The sequence below is a fragment of the Puntigrus tetrazona genome, chromosome 1 (genome assembly GCF_018831695.1).
Source record: "Puntigrus tetrazona isolate hp1 chromosome 1, ASM1883169v1, whole genome shotgun sequence".
Classification (NCBI taxonomy): domain Eukaryota; kingdom Metazoa; phylum Chordata; class Actinopteri; order Cypriniformes; family Cyprinidae; genus Puntigrus; species Puntigrus tetrazona.
In genome coordinates, this window is record NC_056699.1 from 16,120,251 (window position 1) to 16,137,788 (window position 17,538).

The 17,538-nt window shown below is 36.7% G+C and overlaps 1 protein-coding gene across 1 annotated transcript in view; it reads left to right on the forward strand.

Annotated features, from left to right (window-relative positions):
* The first annotated feature begins 942 nt into the window (after positions 1–942).
* pcca (propionyl-CoA carboxylase subunit alpha) overlaps positions 943–17,538 on the forward strand; it is a 39,412-nt gene continuing 22,816 nt past the window's right edge. The window contains exons 1-8 of the mRNA XM_043240137.1: positions 943–1,076; positions 2,350–2,424; positions 4,209–4,256; positions 4,495–4,563; positions 7,084–7,197; positions 7,435–7,488; positions 14,031–14,162; positions 17,440–17,476. Of these exons, the coding sequence (XP_043096072.1) occupies positions 1,023–1,076; positions 2,350–2,424; positions 4,209–4,256; positions 4,495–4,563; positions 7,084–7,197; positions 7,435–7,488; positions 14,031–14,162; positions 17,440–17,476 (583 nt within the window). The 5' untranslated portion in view covers positions 943–1,022. The remainder of the gene's footprint in view (positions 1,077–2,349; positions 2,425–4,208; positions 4,257–4,494; positions 4,564–7,083; positions 7,198–7,434; positions 7,489–14,030; positions 14,163–17,439; positions 17,477–17,538) is intronic.

Below are 17,538 nucleotides of genomic sequence, written 5' to 3' on the forward strand. Positions count from 1 at the left end.
TTTCACTTCTTTTTTTAATACATGCCGCCCCACGAACGCATTAATATGCACATTAGATACAGTGTTTATATACTGTATAGCCTATAATGGGAAATCCCTCTTATGGCCGTTTTACACACACATTGCATAAAGCAAACTGGTATAGCCAATCATTTTGTTAGATCTTTCATAACATAGTTGACAATCAACTTTATGTTAACTTATAAAACATTATATTAACTAATAAAACAAAAATCCTGAAACCCAAAAATGCATTTGTTCATAGTTTTGCCGTTTTATTTATCTGTTAAGACCTGTTTAGTCCTGGTGCTCTTTACAGAGATATATCAATTCTTCACATTTATTTTGCTCCAATTACATTAACAAATACTAAATTATAGTATAATATCCCCGAGTGGATATGATAAGAACCATTGTGATTAATTGTGATAATGACCTATCCTATTCTTTGTTATTATCTTATCTTATTATATTTTCTTTGCACATCACGGTAGCTAGACTGCATTCACAAACACAAATGGTAGTCCTCCTGTTCTATTAACCAGCAGAAATGTGAAGAATTGAGAAATGTGTGCTACAAAGCAAAGAAATACAAATAATAATGCCAATATTACCTATTTAATTGTTTAATCTGTTCCAAAATTAAACCATTTTAATACAACACATGCCAAAAAAAAAAAAAAAAAAAGATAAATAAAACTTTTAAATACTGCCACCTTAATCCTAAATTCATAGCAATAATTTGAAGGTCACGGTTTTTCTCAGCAACCTGTCGTCCAACTTTCCGTTGTTTTATTCTCCCGCTTCGGTCTATGACCCTGCCTCCATGTGCATACTATTCGCCCTATCTGCCCTAAATAGTGTTGAAAATGACTAATATGATATCAAATTTAGGATGGAGAGAGCGCACACGTCGCTGACGCATGTGAGCACACCTGATTGGTCGAGAGGGCATACGCCCCCGGACTCGGCGTATGACGTCATAAGCGCGCGCCGCCCCGCTCTCGGCAGCTGCGGTTATCATGGCGTCTTACAGAAGCGCTGCGGGTTTTCAAAGAGTTTTGCATGCCGTTAAGGTGAGCGTTTGATATTTTAAATCGCCGCGTGCAGGGAAACAGTGCATATAACGAATCTGTCGATTTGTCAGGATTGCGTACAAGGCGTTGCTTTGTTGTCGGACGAAGCGCTCCGACTTGTCTTAAAAAGACCCGCAAGGAGGTTCACTTTACTTGTCACGACACGGGGACAGTTTCATTGATTCGTAGCTGTCAAATACTGTTTCTGAAACATCACTTGCTCCTTATAAGTACGTGGTTTGTCCTTCGTTGTTGTCGTGGAAGAAATCACGACCAGATGTCTTTATCGTTGATGGCCGTGAACTCATGTCAATGTCAAAATGATTCCATGAAGTCTTTAGCTGATGCAGCTGTGCTAAACCTAAAGACGTTTGTCTTTGCTGAGAGCGTGTATTGAATATTAAAAAAACGTTATGTAAGTTTAGTAATAGTAACAACTGTGAAAGCAGTTGTCTTTCACTTTTATCAATTACTGCTAGTTAGTCGAATTCTTTTTTTGCTGATTAAAACTGTAAACCACAAAGCTTCTTTGTCCATTTTTGAGCCGTTATCAGCCGTATTCTAATAATAGGTTTTATTCAGACACCTAAACACATGCCATTGCGTTTCAGAATAGCATTTAGACGGTTTTATTATTGTTGAAAAGAATCTTTGTTGATGATGGTATCTTTCATGTTTTATTTCTGTAACTGAGCGTAACGTTAGTGATCCTAAAACATTTGTCACTTGTTCTGAATGATAAACCAGAGGCACCCACACATTTTACCATGAATTGTCAAAAGATTGAGGGCCCTGGGATGAAATTATATTCCCCATTATGTTCGTCTATATTTGCTTAAAATATAGAATGTATAATTTTTAGTAAAATCAAATTATATGTGATTTGTGAAATCCAGGCTAAAGTCTTAAAATCAAATTAAGTTTCAAGCGTAGGTTTCAGTCATTAATTTCACTATAATTTAGATCTATGATGCGGCCGTATTCTGTCAATATTGAGAATAAAAAGGTTAGGAATAAAAAAAAAAAGTTGATGGTTTTATGTAGAAAAAGGAAAATGAGTTGAGTTTTCATACACGGAGACACACATGTTCTACGTCAATGCGAAAGATAGATTGAGAATAAATAAATAAATCCTCTAATGAGGCATAATTAGACATGAAGAAATGCTTCAGTGGGCAAAAGTCATCAAGGGTCACCTTTGTTTTGGGAGTCTCTGGGACAAATGATTTCATTCAGTCAGTGGTGATGACAAAATCATCTTTCTGTGTTTTAGCATGTCTGTTTTAGCAAGCAGAGGTGCGGTGTTATTATCTGCCGGTACTCTACAGTATATGAGCCAAATGACAAGGTAAGTTGTAAGTTGCTCTCTTGTTTCTTTTTCTACATTGGAGTGCATGAACACTGTACTATCTTAACACATTTGTTGTCTGTTGGACTGTGTGATGAAATCTAAGTGAGACCTAGGATTAAAAAAAAAAAGCACTTAGTGCTGTGTTTAAATTGACATGTCCTTTGTGATGAATGAAACTATACATAGATGCCGTATTAGCAATAATTAAATCTCTGTGAACACTCCAGGGCCGCTTAAATGCAAATGTGAAACTATTAGTCAAAAGATTTCTTCAAAGTCTCTTTGTGCACTATAAGTGCATTATTTGATCAAAACTACAATAAAGACAGAAATACTGTGAAATATTATTAAATTTTCTTTTTCTTTTTTTTTTTAAGTATGCAGTCAGTGAGATTTTAAAAAAACAAAACCGATTAAGGAAATTAATTATTTTTGTCCAGGAAGAATGCACTAAATTATAATTTATCATTTTGTACACGGTTCCTATTTCAAATAAATTAACTTTGAAATCGAACATTGTTTATTAAAAGAGCAGGTAAAAATGTATCAGTCTCCAAAGAAATGTTAAGCAAAAACTGTTTTCAACAATGATAAGAAGAATGATTATTAATAATTGAGCATTGACACCAAAGATTCATGAAGGATCACATGACACTGAAGACTGGAGTAATGACTGATGAAAATTCAGGAACAGTAATAAATTACATCTTTAAATATGTATCCAAATATTGTAATGTAACAATATTTCATAATATTACTTTTATTTGATCTTAGTCACCAGAAGAAATTTTTTCCAAAAACGATATTATTTTGACTGGTTGTGTATAAATACTTGATTTTGAGAGGATTTAGTTCATCATTAGTGTTAGATATCTTTGTTGACCGTTAAAAAAACCCTATCATAGATGCTTCCTGCGACCGCAGGCTGCAAATTATTGCAACATTTCCAATAAAAATGAAAGGTTCGGTTAGGTTTGGCTAGTGAAAGCGATGAGTAGCCAAGTTGTTGAATATGATGATGTGCCTGCAGCAGTAGAATGAAGTATCTACATATAGATATCCTCAGAGGAAACAAGGAAGCCTGAGTTTTGACACCAACCCTTATATCAAGGTCAAGATTCTCTTCACGTGCTTTCTCAGCCTCTACATTCCCAAAACGCCTGTTGCATCCATGTAGCTTTGATGTTTCATTCTCCCACAATCAGCCTTTGCCTGGAGGAGTGTGTGTGTGTGAGTTGTGTGACTGGGGGTGTTGCAATATGAGCAAATGGGGAAATATGCTTTGAGTTTAGGAATGCGTTCTTCCATACACATGGCCCTAGGCTCATCTTGACACATGGTTTATAGGCATACACTTCCTTTAGTTTTTCCATAAATTGTTTACACGTGGCAGACAACATCAGCGAAGACTAATGCTTTGATCTTCAAGGCACGCTAACATCCACCTTGATAGTCAAAAGCTTTGTTGTTTTTAGTCTTGTGTATGTTTATTGCACTTCATGGAATAGACGACAGTAGGTTAGTATGCAAGTAATATTTGTACCTGTGGCTCCTGACGTGGTTCATCATGATCATCCAGTTTTATATTTCGTTCTGCACCGAGAACTTGATCTCAAAGGTCTTTATCTCTTCGCTCCCGTCATCTAAAAAGCGGTGTGTGTTGAACAGCTTTCACTTACAGCTAAATGAGTTGAGCTGTAGTCAGTGTTAAGAGATACACAAATCAAATGCGTTGACAAAACAGATGTCTTAATCGCCCTGTTCCCTTTTCCTTTCCACAGACCTTTGATAAAATCCTCATTGAGAACAGAGGCGAGATCGCCTGCAGGGTGAGTGTGTGTGTGTGTGTGTGTGTGTGTGTGTTCTTCAACAAGAAGGTTCTTTCCAGTGTGTTTTAGGCAAAACACTGGATTTGTCTTAAGGCCATTTTCATTTTACGTCCACGATGTATGATCTTTACATGAAGTTCCATAATGTCTTTACCTTCGGTACATTTTTGCTAATATGAAATGAAAAACATTGATATTCACGTGCAGTTAAATATTCTTTCTTCGCTTCCGTTCGTAGGTGATTAAAACATGCAAGAAGATGGGCATCAAGACGGTGGCAGTTCACAGCGACGTGGACTCCAGCGCGGTGAGAGAAATTAATATTCAGATGTACCCTGAGAAAAGACGAAACACCGATTCAAAGCTGAAAATAACCCTCTTGTTAATTGTCACTAATGAACTCTTGTTTAGCTGTAAGGTAAAGAAGCACCATCACTGGATTTCAGTAGAACTCAGCTGTCTATTCAGCAGATTTTACTGGACAGCCTTGCTTTTCATTTTTTTACTAAGCGTTGCATTCTTTGATCCTTTCTCACCGGGAAGCAGTTTCGAATTTCCACCATTATGTTTTATTTTACTGTAAGAGTTTATTTATTGGTTGTCATGGTGTTAAACGATTCCGTTCTTATACTGACTGAAATATGTCAAAAACCTTTTTTTTTTTTTTTTTTTTTTTTTATAATTTAAATGGTTTAAAAAAGACAACACACGTGTATATATATGTGTGCGTGTGTATACAGTACATAATATATACACACCCTCGCATTCTTTCATAGCTGTGTGACCTATATATTTTCAAGAATGCTGGTAAAGTCATACAACTTCTTATTAAAATTGTTATACTGTTAATATCACTTAATTAAAATTCTTGTATTTTAAAACTGCTAACTAGAAACATCGTAATATCTTTTCGGCCCCACTCTGCATTGAGTTTGATTATTAATTAATGCTGTACTAACTATATGCTGTACTAAGAAGCTTTCGAAAAGGAGTAAATAAATCGTCCGAAAGCAGGTTAGTCATCTGGAGGCAGTCTGGTGCTAATATCTAAATTAGACCACACTACACTTTTACAAGCATTGTAAGATAAACCAAAGCTTTTGCTCCTCTCACCTTTATCTTTGCATGGAGTGTAATCCTCTGTTGCCGTGATTGATAGCTGTCAGTTTTTCACCCCCTCCTATTCCATATGCATGAGAGTTTGATAGAGGCAGTGTTTTAAACTCGGCTCGTCCCCCTGCTGTGTTCTGTGCTGGATTGTGGGAATGATGGGGGGGGGTTAGAGGTGGGGATCTTTTGCATTTGATTTGCAGCTTCCAAAGAGCATCTAAATGAAGATGTTTAAACAGAGCAGTGGGGGATAATCTGGACTCTGTATGGGGGAACAAATTGACATTAGAAGTCCATATACTGACCACCAGGATTGATGTGTCGAAATATTTCACAAACGCATTCCTAATGCGCAATCTTTCTTTCAACTCGACTTGTCTATTTTCTAATGTCATTTTCTGAAACCTCCATGAAAGATGAATTAATTTATTTAGTAATTTAACATTTACATTAAAGTGTTCGGTTAAAAGCGAACGGGGCCCACGGGCTGCCTCGCGTCCTCTCTAGTTAGCGGGGTCGGTGCTGACAAAAAAAAGAAGTTTATTAGGCTCCTGAAACAAATGGCGGGGAGCCGTCAAGTTTTGCGCCGCGTTAAAAGGCTCAGAGAGAATACTCATTAAACTCGCTGGCGTCTAGAGATTTCTCTGCCGTCCAAAAGCATGTATTTTAATGCAGTACGTTTTATTTTAAGAAATTGTTTTGGTAAAGAGTCCTCTTGATCGGTAAGATGATCCTTAAAGTCCGGTTGCGGTATGGGCTTGCTTCGGTCTTTCGGGCTCATTTAAAGTGTCTCGCACACTCCTCCACCTCTGTTTGCGTCACACTCGTTAAATGTGAGGGAAAACGACTTCGTGTCTCCCTTTTTACACATGTGTGGAAAACATTAGCGGAGAAGCAGCAGTTGGCTAGCGAGTCGTCTCCAAACCTCCCCTGTTGATGCAGTTGTCTGTATTAATGCTTTCCCGTTGTGAGGTCTGTCACTCCGTCAGCTCGCTGTCACAGTTGCTTCACACCGTGTGTGACGGCATCTTGTCTGCGCAGACAACTGACTGGCATTTACAACAGTGAAAATAAGCGTTTAAAATGCGGAGTGTTAGGTTAAAATGGTCACGCAGTCATTACATGGTACAACACAAAATTAGGTGTAAACGGCGTATGTTTCACTATTGTTGTTATTGTACATATACTAAAAATATTTTTGTCCCACGTAAACTATTATTAGCAGTATCGTATGTTATAGGCATTTAAATAAAATAATAAAATTAAATGCATCTGTATCAAAATGCCGTCTTGAAGCTCATACCATAAAGCACTGCACTAGAAACACCAAGATCATGAATGTGATTTCCAGCTAACTAAATGTTAATAAAATGCTAAAAAAGTACGCCTTCGAAGCAGTGTAGGTTTCGGTGTTATTTGCCAAATGCATTCATTTAATGCCCTTAGAGGGCCGTTAAAGAACCTGGTTTAACAAAACGCATTTATAAACGTTACAGTTCCGTTCAGCCTCTGTTAATAATCAATGTCGGTCAAATTGATCCTCAAGACGGTCGTTTTGTTCACGCATCAGAGTATGAACAAAACTGCAGGAATGTTAATGACCCCTAAATGAGAGAGGCACGAATGGGCAGTAAATAAGTCATAAGGTTCTGACATAAAACACACACACACACACGCACGATTTTGACTTTTCCTGTGTGTGTTTTCATTCTCTCAGGTTCACGTGAAGATGGCTGATGAGGCTGTGTGTGTCGGTCCTGCTCCTACAAGTAAAAGTTACCTGAACATGGATGCTATCATGAACGCCATCAAGCAGACTGGAGCTCAAGCTGTGAGTGTGTGTGTGTGTGTGTGTGTGTGTGTGTGTGTGTGTGTGTGTGTGTATAAGGTAAAACACAGGGGACTTTAGCACAGTTGGAGCCTAATCCATGTTGGTATAAACAAGGTCATATATTATTAACACGGTTCCCTGGACAGTGTTGTTATCTATAAACTGAGTTGATGCAATGAAGCTGTTTAATGTCACCTGTGTAACATGAATTCTAGGTAAATAATCTCCCTCTTACAGGTTCATCCTGGCTATGGATTCCTGTCTGAAAATAAGGAGTTTGCCAAGAGACTGGTGAGTTCGCCTTTTCCCTGAAAAAGAAAGAAATGTGGATAGTTAAAGAAAAGCTCAATTTAAATGAGTTTTTGTTAGGGTTTGGGGGAAGAGTAGCCCCTCCACTTATTGTTCTACATCGGCCAGTGTCCCTCCCACACACACACACACACACACACACACACACACGCACACACAGTTTTTTGTAATTAACAGCTCGGACCCCCCAGTAGTAATTTAATTAAAGGTGTGAGTTCTAAGGTGAGAAGATTATTTGCAACCCAAATGAAGGCAGAAAGGCCAAAAGGGTCATTTGATAAAGAGACTCATTCCACATTCATATTCATTTTTTATTTTTTTTATTTTTGGAAGTACAGTGCTGTGTTTCTCATTTTGATTGTAGAAGTCCATTTACATGGTATTGAACGAACTTGCATTACCATTCAATAGTTTGGGGTTATAAGATTTTTAATGTCTCCAAAAGGCGTCTGCAATAATATTTGAAATATTACTATAATTTAAAATAGGTTTTCCATTATGTGGGAAAATGTCATTAATTCCTATGATGTTATGCAAAGCTAAGTTTTCAGCAGTCACTCCATTTATCCTTCAGAAATTATTTTAATTTGCTGCTCAACAAAAAAATCATCAGTTTTAATATCAGTATTTTTGTAGAAACTATGATACATTTTTACAAAGTTTTTATAAATTTTTTCATGATACAAATATCAATTATTTGGTGAGTAGAATGTTCAAATTATTATTTGAAAGAAACCTTTTGTAACATTATACACATCTTTTGCTGTCACTTTTGAGTAGTTCAATGCCTGCTTTTGGAGTAAAGAAAGTCATACTGATTCCAAAACCTTGAATGTTAATATAGGTATTTGATATTCAATAATCCAAAAGAAATGGCTTACCCAGAAATGACCTGTTTATTGTTTCCCTATAAAATAACATTTAATTTGGACTGAAAGTGTTCAGGCTTTAAAGAGGACACAAATAGCACCATGAAAGTGTTCTACACACCTTAGCTGTATACCAGTCCTAATTTCTAAATCCTAATAATCTAATTTGTGCAGTAGCTTTGTTTGAGGAACAGACCAAATTGTTTGATATTTTTCCCTCCAGAAAAAAATGTTAAGTGTTAAGAGTCAGCTGTGATTTTGTCGGTTTAATAACTGATTCATAAGAAACAAATGCTTAACTCTAAAAAGAACACTTCTTTCAAGAATAATTCTCTTGTAAACCTTCATATAAAAATGAAAGGGTGGATATGGAGAATTTCAGAGGCTTTCTTATAAAAAACGATTGTATGGCTTCAGAAGACTTTGATAAATAATGCTATGTGCTACTTCTGTAATATTCATACAGAATATTCAAATAAACATAGAAAAGAAATTAATGCAATTTGTGAAACTACGTTGCAATTAACAAAACGTTTAATAGAATGTTTTTTTTTTTTTGATAAACTATCCCTTTAACCCCTGTGCCCCAAAATAATGAAGTCAAGCTCTCCAGTACTGACAAGTGCATGTGCCAACCTCCAACTGTGCCTCAGCGTTGCCATGGCAACTAAACTCAGTAGCTACCATCTTTTTTTAACCCTTCAATCGATTCTGTCTAAATAAGGACATGCTTCGTGTCACGGCAGGCCTCAAACACACACAGAGAGTTCGCATGGGGCCGTCACTCTCTTTTTTTTGATCTAGATATTTTTGCTTTTTTAGGATTCCAGATTTCTTCTGCCAGATATCTTCTTTTTTGCTTGATTTGCTGCATTGTAGAACAGAGAAAAGAGGAACAAACAGAATTTGAGAATAGAAATGAAGGAATACAACCCTTTCTTTTTCTTGTTTCCTTCTGTCACTTCTGTTGCTTTCGTCCACAACAGTGAGTCCTGGTTATTTTTTTTGTACAATATGCACATGTCTGTTGCGTGCGTCATGTGTTCTGTGTCTTCCGACGCGAGGCTCTCCTGGCAGAGTTTCCGGCAGCTGCGCTGATGTGTTCGCTAGATCTCCTTTGATATAAATCACATTCAGGCAGGAGGGAAACACACATGGGGCGTCGTCACAGCAACAGAGGGCTCACGTTGATAGGTTGCCTAGAAGTAGTTGCGGATCAAATTTTCAGCTAAAAATCTAAAATAAATGAGCTTTTTTTTGGTGCAGTTTTGAAGGCTTTCGGTAGAACATCATACTGGTAATCAACAGAGCCTGTTAAAAATTCATCAGCGTGTCAAAATAAGTGTTAAATATTAAGCAGTCAGGGACCCGAATCAGCTCAGCCGAACCCAGATTTGTTTCATGTCTCTTCAAGGTTGCCGAATGCATTGATGTAAAGGACACCTTTTGATTCGACTCTTATCCTGCAGAGAAAGAGTCACAAACTACTGTTTTGTTTAAAAATCTACATGACTTTTATGGAAAATCTGCCTAGCAACTAATAAATATAGAAGCCTTTTTTTATTTTGCTGCATTTTGGTTTGTAACTCGGCGTTAGAATTTCATGAGGAGGCTGTGCGTACGCTCTAGAAAGACTCCTTTAGTGTAGTTAACTTTTTAGTTAATGTTTAGTTTACGCGTGCAGTGTTTTGTTTTGGAGCTATGCATCTACTCAAAACCAAAAATGCTTTCCTCTCTGTGTTTATCAATGTGCCGTTGTTACAGAACTCTACTATAAATTAAATTATACTGAATTGTGCATCTTGTCTGTCACTAACAGCCCCAACCTGTCCTTTGCTAATGTTGCCTGGGCTGGAATGGACGTCGTTTTTGCAAAATGTATCATCTGTTTTTCTTCAAAGCAGTTGTTAAATTAGATTTCAGATTAATAACTCCGTACAGCCTACGTCCAAATATACATACTTGCCTGCTATATGATAGACAAACTACAGTAGACCAAAACGGTAGTATTCTTCAAACCTTTGGCCAAAAGCATCCAGTGACCTACTTATTTCCGGTAAGATGTTGAAGAACGAATCCAGTGAGTTTTAAATGGCAGCCGACGCTGTAGGTCACGTGACAGTGACGCATAGTGAACGTAGCATTACCAGATTATATCCATGCAACATTTTTTAACCAAAAACAAGTTGACTTAATCGAAAACAGGTGGATCCTGTCTACTCTGAGAATTCATATGCCAGAAAGAATCTTTACTTGACGGCCCACAATGAACTGAATTGTTGATCGTTGTCTCTATAGTACCCTTTAGTCGCTATCATGTCTACTGTGGCTTGAATCGATATGTAAATGAATGCATTGACATTGGGAAAAGGGATACCTTTTGTCATTATGATTGTCCTGCCAAGAATTATTTCACCTAAATTTAGTTTAAAGACTATTTAGACACAGAACACTTATAAAAATAGCACAACTTCAGATTCATATTTATTTGAAATGTTCACTTTATTATTTTTTCTTTTAGTTGATTGAATTCCTATTTAATTGAATAATGGCCAACCCAGGCTAAATGGAAATGTATGCCTGGGAAGTTTCTGCAACACCATTATCATGTACCTTTCTGCACGTTTCGAGGCAGTTTCAGAGTGAAATGTCCAGTGATTGGTGCTAAAACGCAGATACAGACGCGACCCAGGCACGTCTTTGTTACGTTGGTACAGGCACGTATTGCTGTGTTTTTATTAATGAGCGTTTGTTTGTGTATAGGTGTGTGTGTGTGTGTGTGTGTGCGTGTGTGTTTTTTCCGTTTTTGCATAAATGTATTTCTGATGTGCCTGTGCTGATAATGGTGTAGATCTAGTCTGAAATCATTTCTTGTGGTTCCTTGAAACAATGTAGCATTAATGCAATATTAGCAAATAAAAACTGCATTCGTTTTTTTTTAAAAAACAACAACCACATTTTACTGTAAATTAATTCCCCCAAATTTAACAATGATCAAATCCCTCAAAATTTCCCCTAAATCAGTCCAGAAAAATGGCGTGTTGGTTTACGAACAAGACCGAAGTGTCATACTAATACGTTGCTTACAGAAAATAGTAAATGCAATGATTCACACACTTACAGAAAGCGTTTTAGTACAAGCAACTAATTTAAACCATATGCCAGCAATTTAATTGCTTTTAATCTTTTTTTGTTTTATTTTTTTCCAGACATTTTTTGTTCCGCTCACCCTGTATACTTAATTGCTTTGGATAAGTGTCTGCTGGAAGAATAAATAGAAATAGTTTTGGTCCATAACATCTGTACCTGCTCAATTCTCTCTTTCCATCCCCCAGTCACTCTTTTACATTCCCCTATACGCATGCGTATACACACACACACGGAGATGAGTGGGCCATCTACTGCCTTCTGTGTGTGTGTGTGTGTGTGTGTGGAAATGAAGATGTCATTACATTAGCAGCTGAATAGCAATACCCCCCACATGAATAAGAGGTGAATGAGCCCCCTATCCTGAATAGCTGCCCCCTCTGCCCGACTGTTAGTACAGTTTTACGCAGCGCAAACGATTGGCCAGAGCCCCTGGGCATGCGCAGGTTCAGCCTAGAGAGCTCTGTTAGGATTACCGCTACAGCCTCTTTAGCATGTTAATAGAGAAGCGCTTTTCAATAGCAGAGAGGAGATTGAGTTTGAGTGGAGTGTGCGTGTGTGTGTGTTTTCATGCCTTTTCACTCTTTGGATGTTGTCTCGAACAAGATGTTTTCATTATCCCAGTGTTCTCCCGCTCACATGCACACAAGCTGCACACAAGTTCTTGACACTTTTACTGTTGTTTTAGAGGCTTGCCGGTTGCCTGTCCTTTTAGAATGTCCTTCGTTTGTGCATGTGGTACTTATAAAAATGAACAGGAGGCGGAGAGAGATTGAGTGACTGAATCTGAATGGCCCAAGCGTTTTATTGGATTTAATTTTCCAGAACTCGACACTGACAGGGTTTTGAGGGAAAGGTCTCCAGGCGTGACTGGGGCCACCCTAATTTGTGTATTTAAACCATGATATTGTGAGCCATTTATTATTTATTATATATACTTTTTGTGACCATTTAGTTTTTTTAGTTTGTCTGTATTTTGTGCATTTTAAGTTATTTTAAGTGTGTTTCTGTTTTTTTTTGTTTAATGTTTTTCTTTTTCCCCCGTAAGAACTCATTTTCCACATTATTTTAGTTCTTTTTTTAAATTTCGTATCATATTTGCCAACAAACATAAGAGAGAATTGTGAATCTTCACATGTTCTGGATCTTACAAACTTCTTATTGAGTGAAAAATGAAGTCCCCTGTGGTTTTTGTCCAACTTTTTTTATATATATATATATATTTTTAAATTGACTTTAATTGATCGCAGAAGCTGATTTTGTTGACACCTTCGATTTGTTTCTTTTCCCAAGCACTTGTCAAGAACAAACAGATCGGTTTTTTGGCCTCATTTAGATTTATCCTTTATCTCATGACACCATGGGTCCAGTTGGAGCTGAAAGAGTCATGGGGTCAAATCCCTCTTTTAATTACAGATCTCCGTGGGTTCTGCGCGCCTCAGGCACACTATCTGTAGTATATTAGCCAGGAAGCAATAGCCTCCCGATTCTCGAGACTAACAAAGAAAAGAACAGATCTCCTTTTTCCCGTTCTTTTTTTCTGGCTTCGTTATTTAGATGTATGTTTCTGCAGGCATTACCTGAAGCTACCTTTCTTTACTTTACCAAAGTTCATACCCCGGAGCTCTTTTTTTTTGTGAAGGGATTTGATTCCCCTGGCAACAAAAGTTTGGTCGTTTACCTCCTTTGAGGATGAGACTTAGATTTTGAAAATGCTGTGCAAGGCCAGTGCTTAGTAAATCTATTTTGTTTATGGTTATGTTTTTAAAATACAAGTCAGATGAGTTTTCATGTGTCTGCAGACATAGTAATATATGTAGACAGTACTTTAAAAAGACATTGACAGATTTACACATGAGATTTATAATTGTGTACTAGTATTTTTTTCATTAATCTTTCTATTTACAGTACTGTTCAAGTTTGGGTCAAAAATTTTTATATATATATATATATATATATATATATATATATATATAATTTTCAGCATCATTTCTCCTGTCTTCAGTGTACTTTAGAAATAATAGTAACATGCTGATTTGCAGCTCAAGAAAAAATTCTGTTATCAATGTTGTAAATAGTTTTGCTACTTCATAATTTTGTGGAAACAGATAAACTGTCCAAAAGAGCAGCATTTATTTGAAATGTAACTCCTGCATTTGATCATTATGATACGTCCTTGCTGAATGTAAATATGTATATTTTTAAATAATAATGATAAATCTTAGTTTAAAGTTCTTTAAGATCGTAAGAAGCATAAATCAGTAACGTGCGTCCAAACTTTTGACTGATTTTGTGAACAAAAGTGGAGTCGGGTCATGATTACACCCAACGGTGTGTTGTGACCAGGAGGCCGACGCTGGATCAAGTAAGGTTTCAAAAGCGTGACATTTTCTGACGGTTGTCTTAATAGATTTGACGCCCGTAGTCATGATTTGTAGGTAAGATCTGCTCAGAATAAATAACCTGGGTGACATAAAAAGCGCCTTAATATGAACTTTTTCTCTACAGGCGGCAGAGGGGGTGACCTTCATCGGTCCTGACACGCATGCCATCCAGGCCATGGGGGATAAGATCGAGAGCAAACTCATCGCCAAAGCTGCCAAAGTCAACACCATCCCAGGATTTGATGGGGTGGTCAAGGTCAGATCAACATTTGGAATGTTTTATTTATTTATTTATTTATCATTTTTGCCCTCAGTATTTTCCCAAAAATCCATTACTTCTCACACGCTGTTTATCTATTATCATACATTTTCACAAACACGTAATAAAACACCGGAATACAGTACATACCTGGTGCACATAATAATATACCCATGGTATATAGTATATAAAAAGTCCTGACAAAAATCTTACACATACACATTTTAAAATGGTATAAAATTCAAAATATGTGTTTGATAAGATTTTTGTTAATGTTCTTGACAGAGGTCTTTGCCGCTAACCAAAACTGTATTTATTTAATACAAAAAAACACTGTTTTCTATGTGAATGTCATATAAGATGTGATTTAATTCTGTGATGCAAAGCTGAATTTTCAGCATCATTACTCCAGTTTTCAGACTCCCGATCTTTCAGAAATAATTCTGATATGGTGCTCAACGAACGTTTCTCAGTATCGTCAGCGATGTGCTGCTTTGTATTTTGCGTAATGCATAATCATTTTGTTTTTCAGTATGAAGATAAATTGAACATTGGCGCTTGTATATGTAGTTTACCTATAGAAAAAGAATGAAAGTTTTCCAGATATGTAATTGATTCATTCGAGGCCAAAGGTGCCAGTGTTGTAGTGCTTGTGGCAGTTTAATTGGCGACGATCTTGGATATGACTCAAGAAAGCTCAGACACATTTTATTAGGTCTTTTTACAGTTGCTCAGTCATCTAAAAAAAGTAGTTGAATATTCTGTGTGTCTGTGTTATGTTTACCATGCATAACCCGCTCTTGGCGCACAGCGTCAGCAGTCTGTGCTGCCCAAGTCCACCAGTACATGACAGCGGGATGCACTTTGTGTAATTTATTCCTGTGATTTCAATGCTTTTTTTTTTTTCATTAATCCAGTCTTCAGTGTCACGCGATCCTTCATAAATCATTCTAATACGCTGATTTTGTTGTCTCATTGCTATTATTAAATCAGTACTTTTTTCAGTATTCTTGGAGTAGAAAGATCCAAAGATCAGCATTTATCTGAAATAAAAAGCTGTAACATTATACACTGTACCATTCAAAAAAGTTTTTCGAGCAGCAAATCGGATGCAAAGGATCATGTGACTGTAGTAATTATAAATTACGTTTAAATATTTAAATATAAATGAGTTATTTTAAACAGTAAAAATAATGTTTTGCTGTGCTGTGGATCAAATGCTGCTTGGTGAAAAGAGACTTCTTTAAAACAAACAAAAACTCTTACTGTTCAGAAACTTTTAACTGGTTGTGTAGTTTGATTTGTTCCTTTTTACTTCTTAAAAACTGTACAATTCACAGCATTTTACTGTAAAATTGAAATATATCTGATTATATCTTTTACAGTTTTTCCCTGTATACATCAGGGGAACTTAGTGTAAAGCTGTTAAGCAAATTCTTTTTGTACCCTTAGCATTTTTACAGTATTTAACTGTTAAAATGACACAAGTTTTTACATTGAACAGCAGATTTCTCTTTTAAATCATGTCTTTTCATCAAACAGTACCGACAAACATATTAACCGTTTAACTAATATAAGAATTTGAATGTAATAACGATAAATGTCACCTGAGCACCAGAAAGACTTTTTTCAGAAACCCTTCAAATACCCCACACGTCTTCACCAGTAGTGCGTTTATGTATCATATGCATGTGCTTGGTTGCAAAGCACAAAAAAAGCTACATCTCAGTCCTCTAAAACGTCTTTAAACTCAACTCTCCTGTCTCTATTCGTCCTCTCCCTCCCCCATCCACCCCCTCCTCCTGCATGCTGTTTAAATGGCCTTTAATGGCCGCGTGTAGTGGCCGTTTTGACACTTCCTGAGCTGATAGGGCTCTATAAAGCAAAGATGTGCCGCATGACACTCTGATTGTATGGGCATTACCATCTGTGAACCTCCTCAACGACCCTGATAACATCAGTACACTGATCACAGTCTGACTCTCACACACACGCCAACATCTCTCCTTTAGTCCCTTCTGCTGGATTTCTCACCTTAGCTTAAATTCATTTAATGCTAGTGTAGATCTCCGCTGTTAATGTATTTTGACATCTGGTGAGAAAAAGCACCTCGGTGGTTGGTTCGCTAGTTCAATGATTGCTTGTAAACAATTATTTTGTCACCGTTTTCCGCTCTGCAGTTGCGCGATTTGTTTAAAGCAGTTAAACACGACCTGTTGTCACTAAACTTGCAATCTTGCAGGAATCCCAGCAGCAAGGAAGGAAAATATTGATTTGATTTAGCATGCAAAAAAAAAAAAAAAAAACTAACACCAAAGTCATCGCATGCTGTTTCAGAGTAACTTTGGCGGTCTTTCAAGCATTTGATATAAAAATATTTTATAATTGAATAATATTAATAATTGTTTTTTTTTTATTTACAACATATTTCACAGAAATGTAACAGTAGTTACATCAATTTGTAATGTTATACAACAAAGCACTGATATTTCAGAATTAACTTTTCAAATAAATTGCTTTAAAGCATAGTGACTCTGGCTGTTTTGAAGTTATTGAGTATAAGATTTAAATAAGTGCTTCTTCAAGGGTCACTTTAGTAACATAAGCCAATTTTAACTATTTTCTATTTGTTACGCTGTTAATTTTATATCAAATTAAATGTAAATATATTTTTTTAATGCTTTGCCTTCATTTATTTCAAAACTCCTACTTTTATACATTCTATGCTTTTGATTATAACTTTGTTCAAACCTCGAAAATGAGAATCCATCATAAAATGTGATTGTTACATTCAAAATCATAATAGTCTTTTAAAAATGAAGTGCTCATGAGTGGAATAAATCCTCATCAGTCGTCGGTTTTATAACTATCATCAATATGATTTGCAAATCAGCTGACTTTGTCAAATCTGGGCGTCTGACATCACAGAAACTGTAGGTCAGAGGTCACCGAGTCCTGTCCTGGAGTGCTGGTGACCTGCAGAGTCTAGCTCCAACCTTAAGCAAACACACCTGAAGAAGCTACTCAAGGTCTTACTTGGTATACTTGAGACTTCTAGGCAGTTGTTGTGAGGCAAGTTGGAGCTAAACTCTGCAGGACACCGGCTCTCCAGGATCAAGTTTGATGACCCCTAGTGTATATAATAAAAACTGATCATGCTGTATTGCTCCCCCTGCTGGACAAGACGAGGAACTGAATTGCCTAATGCTTTGCAGGCCGTATCTCACGCATATGCATTTACTTAGCAAGGTGATGTTTTTATTATATTTTTTAGGATGCGGAAGAGGCTGTGAAAATTGCAGGAGAAATTGGTAAGAGTCATTCGAATACAGACGTTTCGTATTATAGCAGTTTTCATCTGTCCAGAATAAAG